At 42.8% G+C, this 16591-nt stretch overlaps 1 protein-coding gene and 1 long non-coding RNA gene across 2 annotated transcripts in view; one reads left to right on the top strand and one right to left on the bottom strand.

Annotated features, from left to right (window-relative positions):
* Positions 1–13915, bottom strand: part of TMCO1 (transmembrane and coiled-coil domains 1) — a 58845-nt gene extending 44930 nt beyond the window's left edge. Inside the window, exons 1-3 of the mRNA XM_002715830.5 lie at positions 13330–13915; positions 12874–12951; positions 4782–4841 (exon numbers count right to left, since the gene is read on the bottom strand). Coding sequence (XP_002715876.3) covers positions 4782–4841; positions 12874–12951; positions 13330–13399 — 208 coding nt within the window. The 5' untranslated portion in view covers positions 13400–13915. The remainder of the gene's footprint in view (positions 1–4781; positions 4842–12873; positions 12952–13329) is intronic.
* Positions 13596–16591, top strand: part of LOC138850507 (uncharacterized) — a 33684-nt gene continuing 30688 nt past the window's right edge. Inside the window, exon 1 of the long non-coding RNA XR_011390328.1 lies at positions 13596–13717. This is a non-coding gene — a long non-coding RNA (uncharacterized lncRNA). The remainder of the gene's footprint in view (positions 13718–16591) is intronic.

Below are 16591 nucleotides of genomic sequence, written 5' to 3'. Positions count from 1 at the left end.
TATCTTTTTAAAATTTATTTTCACTTTACTTGAAAGGCAGAGAGAAATACAAACAGAGAGATCCTCCCTCCATCCACTGGCTCACCCCCTAAAGGCCTGCAGCAGCCACAGCTGGGTCAGGCCGAAACCAAGAGTCCAGAACTCCATCCAGATTTCCCAGGTGGGTGGCAAGGACACAAGGACTCGAGCCACCATCTGCTGTATCCCACAGGTGTGAATTAGCAGGAAGTTGGATAGGAAGCAGAGCAGCCAGGACCTGAGCCAGGCACTCCCTGTGCCAAATGCTCATTCCCATTTATTTTTTTATGAAAAAGCTCAAGTGGAAATTCTGAACAAAGGAAAGGTTAGACTGAGTAACAACTAAACCATAGATAGTATCAATACATGGAAATATAATTCATTCTAAAAAGTTGCTGGAGATGAATAGCAAATCTGACTGTAGGTTGATCGGCAGCAAATTCAAAGGAAAAATAAATTGATTCAAGCAGTGTCCATAAAAAAAAATTTCTAACAGTCGCCGCTTTTACTGACATTGAAAACTCAAAGAAATAGCTTCCACTATTTTTAAAAAAAAAAAAAGATTTATTTGAGAGGTAGAGTTACAGACAGAGAAAGGGAGAAACAGAAAGAAAGGTCTTCCATCTGCTGTTTCACTCCCCAAATGGCTGCAATGGCCGGAGCTGGGCTGATCTGAAGCCAGGAACCAGGAGCTTCTTCTGGGTCTCCCATGCAGGTGCAAGAGCCCAAGGACTTGGGCCATCTTCTGATGCTTTCCCAGGCCATAAGCAGAGAGCTGGATCAGAAGAGGAGCAGCCAAGACACGAACCAGCACCCATATGGGATGCCGGCACCAGAGGCAGATGCTTAACCTGCTTAAGCCGGCTCCCACTTTTTGTTTTTAATCAAAACACCTAATATTCCATAGTAGTACTACAATAAATTGTACCTGGCTGGGTTTTTCACAGTGTGTCTAATGGTGGAAATGCCAAGGTGAAACAGACTAGAAGCAATTTTATCAAGTCCAAAACAAAGCAGTTTAGGTTTAGAGATATCTGATAGTCCAGCTTTTAAGCAACTACTTATAAATATTATGTCTTGTAACTTCTGATTATAAGATTTTGATGAGCAACTCCTCATAAATATTTTTACTTGAAATTTCTGATAAGATTTTTTTGGTGAGAAAAACAATTCAAGGCTGCATTCCATGTTAAGATAATTTGAGTTCACATACTTTATGTTGTCAATTTAAGAGTACAGAGTAATTTGCCTCCCGCTTTTATACCTTTCCGATCCTTTTTCACAAACAGTTGTCCATGCTCAGTGGCTTCACTTCCTATGCATTATCTCCTTAATCTATACAATCTGCTCTGTCCCCCTACCTTACCACTGAAACTGTTCTGGCTAAAAATCATGAATAAACCCCTATATCTTAGACATTTAACCACAACCCTAGGCCCTTCCTGCCTCCTAAAAAATCTTCACTCAATTTCTGTGACATAGCTCCTTTCCCTTTTCTGGCAATACTTTTCCAGAGCTCCACTTCTGCTACTCCCTTACATTTCTATGTTTCCTTAAGACTCTTCTCATTGGGCCGGTGCTGTGGTGTAGCAGGTATAAGCTGCCACCTGCAACACTGGCATCTCATGTGGGCACAGGTTTGAGTTCCGGCTGCTCCACTTCCGATCCACCTCTCTGCTATGGCCTGGGATACAGGGGAAGATGGCCCAAGTGCTTGGGCCCCTGCACCTGCATGGGAGACCCAGAGGAGGCTCCTGACTTCAGATGGGTCCAGCTCTGGCCATGGCAGCCATTTGGGGAGTGAACCAGCGGATGGAAGACCCCTCTCCCTCTCCCTCCCTCCCTCCCTCCCTCCCTCTCTCTTTCTCTGCCTCTCTGTAACTCTGCCTTTCAAATACATCTTTTCAAAAAGGGGGGTGGGGGGAAGGGAGAGAGACTCTCCTTATCCACAGCCCTGTGGGGTAACTCTTGTGATCTTGTTTACCTTATGGATTCGATTACTATACATAAGCACAGGATTCTAAACTCTATTTGTAGCCTTTATCTCTGCCAGCACCCAAAGTGTAACATCCCATGCTGTATCAAACGATGCCACAGCAGTGTCACACAGACAATTCAAATTCAACAGATTCAGACCTGAAATCATCATCTCTTTCCTTCCTCATCCCAATCTCCATTTCTTCCTCCAATATTTCCCACCCAAATCAGAAATCTGGGCATTTTCCTAAACTCATGCCTCTCCAGACCCCGCCTGTAATAATCAAGTCTTATTACTTCTGCTTCCTCTACATCTGTTAAATTTGTATCATCTACTGCCTTCCCACAGCTATTGCCAAACTTTAGCTTTTTATCATTTTTGTGACCGGGTCACTTCAAAAGCCTCGTCACTTCCCTACCTCCAGAATGGTCCCTTCTCCAGTTTTTCCTCCATACTATTATCAGTTGTCTTGCTTTAACACAATCTCATGTCAAGCTTCTGTTTAAATCCTTTAAAGGTTGTCTAAAGCTTTCTTGATAGAAGTTAGATTTCTCACTAGTTCCTCTGACATTGAAAACTCGGAGAAATAGCTTCTACTTAAAAAAAAATTTTATTTATTTCAGAGGTAAAATTATAGACAGAAAGAGGGAGAGACAGAGAGAAAGATCTTCCATCTGCTGGTTCACTTCCCAAATGGTTGCAATGGCCGGAGCTAGGCTCATCTGAAGCCAGGAGCCAGGAGCTTTTTCTAGGTCTCCCATGCAGGTGCAGGGGCCCAAGGACTTGGGCCATCTTCCACTGCTTTCCTAGGCCATAGTAGAGAGCTGGATTGGCCTGTACTTTACACATATCTTTCACTTCCTACACTAACTAATTTGTAAGTTCTGGAATGTACCCTGTTATTATATCCCTATCCTATCATACACAGTTGCTTCAAGAATTTTAAAATGCACAGTATAGTGTGTTACAGATGTAAGTTGTAATAAATACTTAATAGCATTTTACTTATATTTATTTAGCTAACTAACACTAACATTTCCAGATTCAGCTGAAGGATTACATCTTCAAGATAACCTGATCCCATAAGTAGACTGGGATATCCTCTTTCTTTAATTTTACAATATTCAAAATAAATCTTTATAGAAGTTACTTATTGTACTGCAAAGTTATGATTTATTTTTTGGTCTGTTCTCCTTCTCTGGAGAGAGTTGGTAAAAACAGAATTTTTTTCTATTTTGTTTCTCCAGTGCCTAATAGAGTCACTTACACACACAGAGTAGATGTACAATAGCATCCTGACACAGGATTAAGTGAATAGGCCATTTAAAAAACATCTGCTACCTCTACACTAAATTGCAAAGCTTTAGTTAGAACAGAACAGAGGCATCATTCAGCCTAGTGGAATTCTTCTATGCTAGTACAGTTGTGATACAGGTTTTACATGGTTTTATATTGTTTCTGAACCAAATACATAATGTTACAACCATTTTTTCCTGATTTTAGAATCAGGAAGTTCCATAAAATATAAACCATATATAATCACTCATAAATTGTCTTCTGGAAACCTTTTGGAAGCAGAATTACTTAAATTCTAAATTGCACTGAAAAACCAAAAACATATGGTCATTTTCTCAGGGAAGACAAAAATCACTTAGCAGAAAATCTACTCTTTGGAAGATCTCCATCATTAGTCAATTTTCAGTAGGGAACTCATGGCAATATATTTAAGAATGGCAAAAATAAACATAAGTAACCTTAGTTTAATTGGAAATAATAATCTTGAATATAAAAATAATGTACTTTCGGGGCCGGCGCTGTGATGTAGCTGGTAAAGCTGCCACCTGCAGTGCTGACATTCCATATGGGCACCGGTTCAGGTCCCAGCTGCTCCACTTCCAATCCAGCTCTCTGCTGTGGCCTGGGAGAGCAGTGGAAGATGGCCCAAGTCCTTGGGCTCCTGCACCCACGTGGGAGACCAGGAGGAAGCTCCTGGCTCCTGCCTTCACATAGGCGCAGCTCAGCTCCAGCCGTTGCGGCCAAGTGGGGAGTGAGCCAGCGGATGGAAGACCTCTCTTTCTCTCTCTCTGTCTCTCCTTCTCTCTCTGTGGAACTCTTTCAAATAAATAAAGAAATCTTTAAAAATAATAATATACTTACACAAAATATGCTAAGAATTGTCAGCTGGGCTGACACTGTGGTGTAGAGGGTAAAGTTGTCATCTGCAGTGCCAGTATCCTATATGGGCACCAGTTTGAGTCCCAGCTGCTCCACTTCTGATCCAGCTTCCTGTTAATGGCCTGAGAAAAGCAGCAGAGGATGGCCCAAGTATTTGGACCCCTGCATCCATGTGGGAGACCCAGAAGAAGCTCCAGGCTCTTGGCCCAGCCCTGACTGTTGAGGCCATTTGGGGAGTGGGCCAGTGGATGGAAGACCTCTCTCTGTCTCTCCCTCTCCTGCTCTGTTACTCTGAATTTCAAATAAATATAATAAATCTTAACAACAACAAAAAAGAATCGTCAGCCAAGTTCAAAATCCACAGCTATCACTTTACTAAAACACAAATTTTAAAGCAGAGAACCAAAAAGGAGTAACTGCTTAACCTTGTCCTATCTACTTCACAAAATGGTTAAGAATCAAGTGAGAAAAGGTATATAATATATACCATAAAATTATATAAACATGAGCTAGCTACTGCCATTAACAACTTCATATTTTCATCCTCTAAAAATTTATGTTTTTTCCAAGACAACCTAAATTTCATCTAGACTGATATCTATCATCTTACCTATTTTCTTCTTTTGTTGTCGGCCAGCTGACTCTGTTATCGTTTCCTTCTTCTTTTCCACTGTAAACAAGATAGTTAACAGTGAAAGTTAATTATGCAATATGCTTAAGAAACAAAGGATACTTTATCACAGCTGAGGTGATGAAAGATTCTTATGAGAAAGTCACACTGACTTTCTGATGCTATGGTGGGGTGTGGTTTGTCCGCCAAGGGTTCATGTGTTGGAGGATGGTATTCTTTTTTTTTTCTTTTTTTCTTTTTTTTTTTTGACAGGCAGAGTGGACAGTGAGAGAGAGAGACAGAGAGAAAGGTCTTCCTTTTGCCATTGGTTCACCCTCCAATGGCCGCCGTGGCTGGCGCGCTGCGGCCGGCGCACCACACTGATCTGATGGCAGGAGCCAGGTACTTCTCCTGGTCTCCCATGGGGTGCAGGGCCCAAGCACTTGGGCCATCCTCCACTGCACTCCCTGGCCACAGCAGAGGGCTGGCCTGGAAGAGGGGCAACTGGGACAGAATCCGGCGCCCTGACCGGGACTAGAACCTGGTGTGCCGGCGCCGCAAGGCGGAGGATTAGCCTGGTGAGCCGCGGCGCCGGTTGGAGGATGGTACTTTCTAGGGTAGAATTTTTCAGAAGTGGGGCCAAATGGGAGGGGGTTAGGTCACTGGGGGTACTGCCCTTGGACGGAACTGAGGTGATTCTCCTGGGACCCCAGTTAGAATGAACTATTCCAAGAGTGCACCTTACTTCTGAATCACTCTGAGGTTTTCATTCTAACCATGGGATTGCCCTCTCTTGCACATTTCCAACTTGATACCATCTGACATGATGGGACACAGCCAAGGTGGCCCTCAGAACAGGCTGAAAATTGGGCCTGCCCAATCTTAGACTTTCAGACACCAAAACCATGAGATAAATCATTCTCTTCTTTGTAAGTTACCCAGTTTTGGAGTTTTTTGTTATAACAATGGAAAACATACTAATACAACTAGCCTACTCCCACAATTGCTGACAATTAAAAGTAGAGACAACACTCTAAAACAAAAATAATAATTGTAAGCATTGTTAATCAAATATTTATAAAGGACTGTATTAAGACACAGTCATGGGGCTGGTGCTATGGTGTAGTAGGTTAAGCCCCCGCCTGTGGTGCCAGCATCCCAATATGGGTGCAGTTCTAGTTCTGGCTGTTCCTCTTCCTATCCACCTCTCTGCTTATGGCCTAGGAAAGCAATGGAAGACGGTCCAAGTGCTTGGGCCCCTGCACCCATGTGAGAGGCCCAGAAGAAGTTTCTGGCTTCTAGCTTTGGATTGGCCCAGCTCTGGCCACTGCGGCCATTTGGGGAATGAACCAGAGGATGGAAGACCTTTCTGTTTGATTCTCCCTCTCTCTGTAACTCTACATCTCAAATAAATAAAATCTTAAAAAAAGAAAGAGACAGACAGGAAAGAAAGAAAAAGAAGGAAGGAAGGAAGGAAGGCAGGGAGGGAGGGGGGAGAGAGAGAGAGAGAAAGAAAGGAGGGAGGGAGGGAGGCAGAGAGAGAAACAAAGGAGGGAGGGAGGGAGAGAGGGAGGAAGGGAGGGAGGAAAGAAGGAAGGAAAAGAGAGAAAATCAGGAGAATAGCCAAACAAGCTAAGATTGAGCCAGATGTTTGGCTCGGCAGTTAAATCACGGGTTGGGACATCTGCAGTTTAAATAGAGTGCCTGGGTTCAAGTAACAGCGCCACTCTCGATTCTAGCTTCCTGGTAATGTGCATGCTGGGAGGCAGCAGGTGATGGTTCAAGTTGTGAGGTCCCTGCAATCCACGTGAAAGATCTGGATTAGGATCCTGGCCATTGCTGGCATTAGGGGAGTGATCTAGCAGATGGGAGTGTTCTCTCTCAAATAGAAACAAAATGAAATAAAACAGTTTAATAAGTTGTAATCTATTTTTTATGTATTTCAATGAACGATGAAGTTAACAGCTTTTGAAAAGGAGTAATATTGGGGCCGGTGCTGTGGTGTAGCAGGCAAAGCCGCTGCCTGCAGTGCCAGCATCCCAAATGGGCACCAGTTCAAGTCCTGGCTGCTCTACTTCCAATACAGCACCCTGTTATGGCCTGGGAAAGCAGTGGAAGATGGCTCAAGTCCTTAGACGCCTGCACTCACATGGGAAGACCCAGAGGAAGCTCCTGGCTTTGGAATGACATAGCTCCAGCTGTGGTGGCCAACTGGGGAATAAATCAGTGGATAGAAGACCTCCCTCTCTCTCTCTGCCTCTCCTTCTCTGTGTAACTCCAACTTTGAAATAAATAAATAAATCATAAAAAAGGGAATTGTATATTTTATATATTTTAATCACCTGTGAATGGGCTAAAACTAGAGTCAAAATTTACCTTCACTTTGTTTATATTATCTGTTCGCATGTTAGCAAACTACATGAATTATTTCTAAAAGCAACATTAAAGAAAATAAGCAAGAGGCCTTTCCCTTAGTACATCAAATTTGTTGCCTGAATACTAGAAACAAAGTTGGTATTACTGCTTTATCAGAGAGGCATAAAATTCAATCTGACTCCAATACAGCTAATGAAATTCAAAGTACTAAACAAGATAAAATGTGTGTGTGTGTTGAGTAACTAAGTCACAGATATTGATCTAGATAGATAAGAAAACATCAGACACAGCTACACAGATTTCAAATCAACATAGTCGTATGAGATCACATAAGAAATTAAGTCAAACTCCACATTACAGAAATAACATCTTAAAATATAAAATGAATACAAAACATTAAATGTTTTCATCATTACAATTAGCCAGAGAAACAAAAATATTTTTTCCTCACCCCATAAGGACTACACAACACAACACAACTACTTAACATTGAACCATGACTGCAAAAACAAAACAAAAACAAAAACAAGGGCAAGAAAAAGAAGGCTAAATAATAGAAACATACGATGATACTGTAAACACTAACTTGGTCTTCTAGTGGACTGAACTGAGACTAGAGAAAGCTAATCTAATGTTTTCAAACTTCATAAAGTTCATGACCTGCTAATGCTGTGTTCTGAATTCCAGATTTCTGCCAAGCAGTTTACAGTTTATAAACTATTTAAAACTTTTATCCTGTTTCACTGTAAACAGAAATACAGTACCTTTTGCCTCATACTAATTTATACTTATAAATGCTCTCAATTTTTGTTACAAGGATGTTGCATGTACTTTTGTCCTTCTTGAGTCTATAAGCTATTAACATTAGTCTATTTTACAACAGCAACACAATGAAAGGAGACCCACTAATATTTAAAGCACACCAAAAGCTTAGAGACCACTAGAATCAACCAACTTGCTACCTGTAAGAAAGCATGACTTTTGTCAAAGACCCAACCTCAGTAGCCTGATTTTTGGATAGCAGTAGTCTCCAAATAATGCCAAAAATAAGATCACCCCAAGAAAAGAATATCTAATTCTATTTTTTTGTATTCTTCAAAATCTACAAACTTCTCTTGCCTGATTCATATCAAACTATGAATCCAAACTGAATAGAAGGGATTATACGTGCTTTTGCAATTAAGACATTTGTTCAAAGAGGGAATTTACCTTATACTCTTTCTTTTAAATATCCCTCATACTAAATATAATAGTTGTACTCAATTAGTGCATTCATTTCACATTGCCCTTATGGCAAACTCAACATTTAGCAATCAATCAAGGATGTCAACTGATCATAACCGTGGCATAGGTTAAGCCTCCACCTGCAGTGCTGGCATCCCATGTGGGTGCTGGTTCCAGTCTTGGCTGCTCCACTTCCAATCCAGCTCCCTGGTAATAAACCTGGGAAAAGCAGCAGAAGGTGGTCCAAGTGCTTGGGCCCCTGCACCAACGTGGGAGACCCAGAAGCTCCTAGCTCCTGGTTTCAGCCTGCCCCAGCTCCAGCCATTGCGGCCATTTGGGGAGTGAACCAGGGGATGGAGAACTCTCTCTCTGTCCTACCCTCTCTCACTCTCTGTTAACTCTGTCTTTCAAATAAATAAGTAAATAAGTAATATACAATAACATAATAAATAAGTAAACCTTATCATATGTTAGAAAGTGGTAAGAGCCACAGGGATGGGGGTAGGAATGGAGAATACAGCAGGGTAAGCAATTAGGAGCAGTAGTGGTAGGGAAGGTGAGAAGACTGTAGTTCTAAACAGAATAGTCTAGTAAAGACTCTGAAGTGAGCTTTGAACAAAGATTTGAATTAGGTAAGAGGGTTGGCCAAGCAGGCATTACAGAGAAGAACATTTCCAAGCATAGAGAACAACTAACAGAGAGGTCCCAGCACTGGAGTGTGGTTAGCATGAGCGAAAAAAAGGAAGCAAGACACTGTGGTGAAGAGAGAGGAAAGAATACAAGAGGAAACAGGAGAGGCTCTGTAGGACACTTGTAAGGACTCTGGCACATTTTCTGAGTGAAAAGGAGACACCATCACAGGATTATGAGCAAAGAGGAACATGATCTGATAGGCTTTTAGAGAGACTATTTACCTGTTATTTTGACAACAGACTACAGGGAAACAGAATCACCTGATGGAGGCTATTGCAATAATCCATACAAAAGATCTTGGTGCTTAAACCATTGTGGCTAACACTGGAGGTACTAAAAAGTGGTCAGATTTGGGGTATATTTGAAGGTAGTCCAAAATACTTGCTGACAACCTGGATGTGGGTTATGAGAGAAGAGTCAAAGATTTTTTGACACAGCTATAAATGAAGCAGGCTTAGAAGAGAAGAATATGTGTTGAATTTTGGATATGTGGGTTTGAGATGCCTATAAGACAGTCAAGTGAAGATGACAGATTGATAGGTGAACATGTAATTCTTGTATTAAGAAAGAGCTAAAGAAATGAATTTAGAAGTGGTTGCCAAACTGAACATAAAAATCAAGAAAGCAGTGAATATAGAGAAAAAAACTACATCTTATGCTATTCCCAACAATTAAGAGGTCCAGAAAAAGAACAAGGAAACTAACTGCGCAAGAATGACCAACTGGATAAGCAAGCAAAATCAGTGTGATGTTCTCGAAGGCAGATAAACAGTAGCTGGGACCAGTGTTGTGGCACACCAGGTTAAACTGCCACTTGTGATGCTGGCATCCCATATCAGAGTGCTGGTTGAGATCCAGTTACTCCACTCCAGATCCAACTTCCTGCTAACACATGTGGGAAGGCAGGGCAAGACAAGCCTATAACTTGGGCCCCTGCCACCAATGAGAGACTTGGGTGGAGTTCTCGGCTCTTACCTTCAGTCTGGGGAGTGAAGGAGTGGATGAAAGCTCTCTCTCTGCCTTTCATATAAATCTTTAAAATAAATAAATAAAGTGTATCAAGGCTTCTGGTTTGCACTACTCAAAGTAGAGAGCTACCAGTCACCAAAACTAGGGAAATGCTAAAAAAAAAAGGATGTTTGTGAAGGAAAAGAAAATGAATTTGGTTGTAAATATGTTGAAGTGCATTATCAAACACTGAATAAGGGAAAGAATGGTAAACTGTAATTTAAAAAGTTTGAGTTTATCTCTTAATTCTTTGTTTGCTCTATGACATAAATATATCATTTACTTTCTGAGTCTCAATTTTCTTTCCTCTAATGTGGAGGTAACATTTATACAACTAACCACAAAGGGTTGTTGTGTGTACCAGCTGAGATAATTTAAGGAAAAAAATTTGAGAGGCCAGCATTGTAACGCAGCAGGTTAAGCCATGGCTCACCAATATCCCATACTGGACTGCCAGTTCAAACCCTAGCTACTGTGCTTCTGATTTAAATTCCTGCTAATGCACCTGGGAAGGCAGCAGAAGATGGCTCAAGTACTTGGGCTCCTGTCACCACGTGGAAAACCTGGATGGAGTTCCTGGCTCTTGGCTTTGGCTTCATCTAGACAAGGCTGTTGCAGCAATTTTGGGAGTGAAGCAGCAGCTCAAAGAGTGCTATCTCCCCTTCTCTGTCTCTCCCTGTCACTGTGCCTTTCAAATAAATCAATGTCAAAAAAATACAAACCCTTCAAACTCTTATGAAGATATCAGGGAAAAGTTGTAGAATACAATATTCTAAGAAGTTCTAAGAAGAAGTTATATTTAATCCTTTTAAGAAAGAAAAAGAACATTGAAAGCCAAACCAGACCTATAAGGAACCAATCAAATTGTACCTCAGCTATGTCCTGTGGAGTTCCCAATTTTGTTTTTTTTTTGTTTTTTTTTTTGCTTTTTTTTTTTTTAAGACTATTATGTATTTGAAAGTCAGAGTTCCAGAGACAGAGCTATAAAGAGATCTTCTACCTGCTGGTTCATTCTCCAGATGGCCACAAGGGCAAGGGCTGGGCCAGAATGAAGCCAAGAGCCAGAAGCTTCATCCAGGTCTCTCATGTGGGTGGTAGGGACCCAAGCACTTAGGATATTTTCCACTGCTTTAGCAGAAGAGCTGGATTGGAAATGCAGCAGCCAGGACTTGAACTGGTAACCATACGAGACACAAGCATTACAGATGGCTTTACCCACTACCCCACAACACTGGCCCCCTATTTCATTTGAAAGACAACAAACTACTTGTTCTTACTCTTTCCCTCAAACAGTTCTTCAAACTCCTCACTCAGGGCCGGCGCCGCGGCTCACTAGGCTAATCCTCCGCCTAGCGGCACCGGCACACCGGGTTCTAGTCCCGGTCGGGGCGCCAGATTCTGTCCCGGTTGCCCCTCTTCCAGGCCAGCCCTCTGCTGTGGCCAGGGAGTGCAGTGGAGGATGGCCCAGGTGCTTGGGCCCTGCACCCCATGGGAGACCAGGAAAAGCACCTGGCTCCTGGCTCCTGCCATCGGATCAGCGCAGTGCGCCGGCCGCAGCGCGCCGGCCGCGGTGGCCATTGGAGGGTGAACCAATGGCAAAAGGAAGACCTTTCTCTCTGTCTCTCTCTCTCACTGTCCACTCTGCCTGTCAAAAAAAAAAAAAAAAAAAAAAAACCTCCTCACTCAAATGAAACTCAGTTTATTTCTGAAGAGCTAAGATTTTTCTTTTAAAGATTTATTTATTTATTTGAAATGCAGAGTTAAACAGAGGGAAAGAGAGAGAGAGAGAGAGAGAGAGAGATCTTCCATCTGCTAGTTTACTCCCCAAACGACTACAATGGTCACACATGTGCCAGTCCAAACCCAAGAGCTTCCTCTGGGTCTCCCACACTAGGGTAGAGCCCCAAGGACTTAGGCCATCTTCTGCTGCTTTCCCAGGCACATTAGCAGGGAGCTTGATTGGAAGTGGAGCAGCCAGGACTCCAACCAGCACCCATATGGGATGCCGGAGCGGAGGCAGCATCTTTACTTACTATGCCACGGTCCCAGCCCCAATTCTAATTACCTTGACACCACTTATAATGATATCACTCTCCAAGCACACCTTACACATTAAAATTTCCATATTTTTGTTCATATGTTATTTCCTTTATTTGGAATTTCCTTCTCCTATCTCATTCTCTATCAAAACTAACCATCCAGCAAGATTTGCAAGCTTATCAGCAACATGAAGGTTTCCCATGGTTCCTCACAACTGAATGGAAATTCTTCTTTAGAACTACTACCAAGGGCAGGCATTTAGCCTAGCAATTAAGACACCTGCCTCCTATTCTGAATGTACCTGGGTTTGATACTTTGCTCTGGTTCTAACTCCAGCTTCCTGTGACTGCAAATGCTAGAAAGTAGTGGTGATGGATCAACTAACTGGGTTTCTGCCACCAACAAATGGGAACTTGAATTGAGTTCCCAGCTCCCTGTTAGGGGTCCCCATCTCCCTCCCACCCCCATTTTGAGAGTGAATCAACAGATGAGCAAGAGGTCTCTCTCCCTCTGAAATTAAAATTTAATAAAAGACTACCACGGTAAATAAAATGTACTGCCATGTCCCTCACTTCCCTTCAGTTTCATTTTGCATAAATGTCTTTTATTTACAAATAGCCTTCAAGTTGTATTCATCTTTGTGTTCCTATCAAGTTTTAGTATCAGCGGGAGCTTCTCAAATATATACTGTGAACATGCACTCAATGAGCTTGACATGTTGAAACTGTACCTAACATGTTGTCATACTCACATTTTTTACTCTGCTTTTCCACTTCTGCCTTCAGTCTCTTGTACTTGTCTGTCCTATAAACCAGGACCCAGGTTATGCCTAAAACATTAAGAGCAACATGCTAATAAGAAGTCTGAACAGTCACAACAAACTATTAGTGGTTCCTGTTCAAGAAGGGATTTTTAACTTTTTGGCTCATATTGAGCCCTAGTTAACTATTTTCAATCGCTAGTACAACTGACTCTTTCACCAAAACAACTGTAAGAGGATGTGAAAGTGTCTCCACAAATACCCAAGTGAAAGCTACCTCACACCAAGGAAAATCGGCATTCGATTGCTACTATCCCTCCCTCTCCTGTCCACGAGTTCCCAGTGATTTCCTGGAGGAGAGCGGACAAGCCCCCCAAAGAGATTAAGGCTCGCGATCTTCCCCCGCGGTGGCGCAGGGGACCCCGGGTCCGAAACAGCCGCTCTCACCCTCCGCGAGAAGAGCCGTGCACACGGAGATAAAAACGATGAGTAGCGTGTCCGCGAACATGGTGCTCATCTCGCAGCTCCGTCCTGCACTCCCACCCACCAGAGGGGAAGCGCTCTCGAGCCAGAAAAGGGAAGCGAAAACGACTTCCCGAGACTCCACGACCACCCAGCCAGACACGGACTCTGACAGCCTGGTGAGCACTTCCGCTTCCGGGGCATAGCACCGGAAGGGCTCTGGCGTGGGAGCCGTGTGGCCGTGCGAATCTGAAGGAAACCAACCCGTAAATCAATGGGACTAAACGGCGGGCGCTCAGGCCGAATCTCGCGAGACTTGGGAGCTTGCGCGCTTGAGAGAGAATGACGGCGGCGGCAGCGGCTTCCTTTAGTGGTATTTACTTGGCGGGGGTGCTCGCACCTGCTTTCTTCTCGGGCAGACGCCAATTATTTGGACTTGTACCTCAGCCCCACCTCTCTGGCCGTAATGCTAGTTTAGCCTTAGTTTGCCATATACTGTAAACTCAGCGCGTACTGAGTGCCTGGCTTTATGTGCCAGGCGCCGGTCGCGGAGCTGGGACGCGAGAATGATGACTCATGGGCCGCTGGCTTCGGGGAGAAACCTGCGGATGCCACATGACTACGGTTTTAACCGAGCTGTGCCCCAGCTGCTGTGGTGGCAGGTTAAGAGGGTGGTCATAAGGAGCTAGTGATTTGGAGGAGAAGAAATGAAGCAAAAGACTTCTACGGCGGAGGGGAAATCAGAGATACTGTTGCTTAAAAGTCCGGGGTAGAGCGCGCTGGAGAAGGGGCCATAAACCCAAATGCCTACAGTGGTGACAGAATAAATTATCTCAGGCAAGCTGCGCCTGCGAAAATGGCGGGAGGCTCTGATGGGTAAGGGAGCGCTACTTTCCTCGGAAAGGGGGAGTTTGATGCTGTGATCCGGCCAGTTTCTCTGGGAGAATCAGCCCCCTGTTTCTAGGCTCCTTCTGTTTTTCTGGAAAGTCCAGGAACACTGATTTTTTTTTTTTCTGTGAAAGTTCAATTTATAAGTGCTGGCAACTCAGTCAAAGCCAAAAACTCAGTACAGATCTGGGAGAGTGTCTCAGAAGCTTGATCTCAGGCTGTAGAGGTTTTCAGCATTTTCAGACAGAGACAGAGAGTGTGTGTGTATGAATGTATGAACATCTGAAAGCCAGCTGAACCACCTCCCCTTGACTTGCACTATCAATGGTTCTTTTCTCTCTGCCTCTTTTAAACATTTTATGTATTTGAGAGGCAGAGAGAGAGGTCTTCCATACACTGGTTCACTCCTCAGATGGCTGCAACGGCCAGAGCTGGGCCAATCTGAAGCCAGAAGCCAGGAGCTTCTTTCAGTTCTCCCACGTGGGTGCAGGGGCCCAAGTGCTTGGGCCATCTTCTGCTTTCCCAGGCCATTAGCAGAGAGCTGGATCAGAAATGGAGTAGCTGGGATTCGAACCGGCGCCATGTGGGATGCTGGTGCTACGGGCAGAGGGTTAGCCTACTATGCCACAGCATCAGCCCGTTCTTTTCCTCTTAAACTTCGCTGCGCTTGTTGTAGTTCTCCTGTGACACCACTTTTGACTTTTTTTCTTTAGTTAAATATGCATTTCTTGTCTCCTACACTTCTGGAGTCAGAACACCTGCCTTCAAGTTGGATTCCTCAGTCAACTCCAAGTACCATTCCAGGCAAACTGATTCACCACATTGTGCTTTGGTTTCTTGAATGTAAAAAATGGCATAATGGTAATACTAGCAGTCAGAAGTCCAAAGAGTGTCAGTTTGCTATTTTTGTTTTTTTAAGAATAAGTAAGTTAAGTGTTTAGAATCTTATCTGGTCTATAGTGAAGTTGCAGTTAATGTTTACTGTTGTTGTTAGCTCTGTTGAACCATTGAACTCATAATCCTTGAACTAATTTTTTTCTCATTCTATTCATTTTCCCTGTGATCTTGTTCCCTTCAGTAATTTCATTTACCCTCTATCCATTGATACTGATAATCCATAAAGTAATATCTGTAGCCCAAGCTTGCCTGAATTTCAGGCCTAGTATCTAACTGCTTTCTCACTGAACATTTCCCTTTGGAAATCCCGAACTGGACTCATCATATTCCTTTTCCCAAACTCCAGTCTTCTACCCTTGTTCTGTTAGTGAATAATAGCACTATGTCTACCTATCCTCAGAGCCTGTTTTCTTTATCGCACGTGTCTATTCACCAGATTTGACAAATTCTTCCTCCTTCATAAGCTTTTTTCAATGTATTTTAATTCTCTCTACTATACCTCTTTTAAAAATATAGAATAACAAAAAATATTAAAACAAAAGGTATATGGAAGTTCCCAGACAAGCCATATAAAATGCTTTGCTTACAAGCTTTTTTTTTTTTTTTTAAAGGGTGAAGCTGCACTTGACATTGAAGTCACAGTGTTATTAAGTGACCAGGGCTGTGATTATGTTTGATGTTCCTGTTTTGGTTCAACCAATCAGCCTTGTGTATCTGCAGCATCCATATAAAGTTAAACATGACTAGAGAGCTGTTCTTATAGTAGTTCTAAAGAACTATTTAACTGCTTTTAACCAATGAAGTAGATCACCATAAAAAAGAGCCTTATGAAATTAAAATAATACTACCTACCCCCTCAAAAACCAGAACACACATTTGCAGCTAACTCTGACTACTACTTTTATACATATTACTTCATACTTAAACCGTGATGGGTGAAATGAATAAAAACAGTGAAGGGTCATTGCCTTTAAAAAAAAAAAAAGATTTATTTTGTTTATTTGAATGGCAGAGTTAGAGATATGCTGCTGGCAAAGCTTCTGTTTCTCCCACGTAGGTGCAGGGGCCCAAGCACTTAAGCCATCCTCTGCTTACTTTCTCACACACAGTAGCAGGAATGCTGGATTGAAAGTAGAGCAGCCAAAACTCGAACCATTGTCCAGATGGGATGCTGGCATTGCAGGTGGTGGCTTAACCTACTACTCCACCACACTGCCTCCCCCACCCCTGGAGGTCGTTGCTTTTAAGTTTCACAGAAATTTAGGTGGTTCTTCTAGTCTCTCTTCATGCTGTACCAACCTTATTTTGGACAGGATGAACATTTCCTAGTGTGTATTTTATCACCAAAGGACTGAAGATGTCATAGCTTCTATTTGTAGTGTTTCTAAGACTGTCTCCATTTAGTGCAAACAAAAAAGGAAGAAATCTTGGGAGAAGTAATGCACATTTAATGATCAGATTT

This window comes from Oryctolagus cuniculus, chromosome 7, assembly GCF_964237555.1.
Source record: "Oryctolagus cuniculus chromosome 7, mOryCun1.1, whole genome shotgun sequence".
In the NCBI taxonomy this organism is placed as follows: Eukaryota; Metazoa; Chordata; class Mammalia; order Lagomorpha; family Leporidae; genus Oryctolagus; species Oryctolagus cuniculus.
This window is presented reverse-complemented; position numbering and strand designations above follow the sequence as displayed.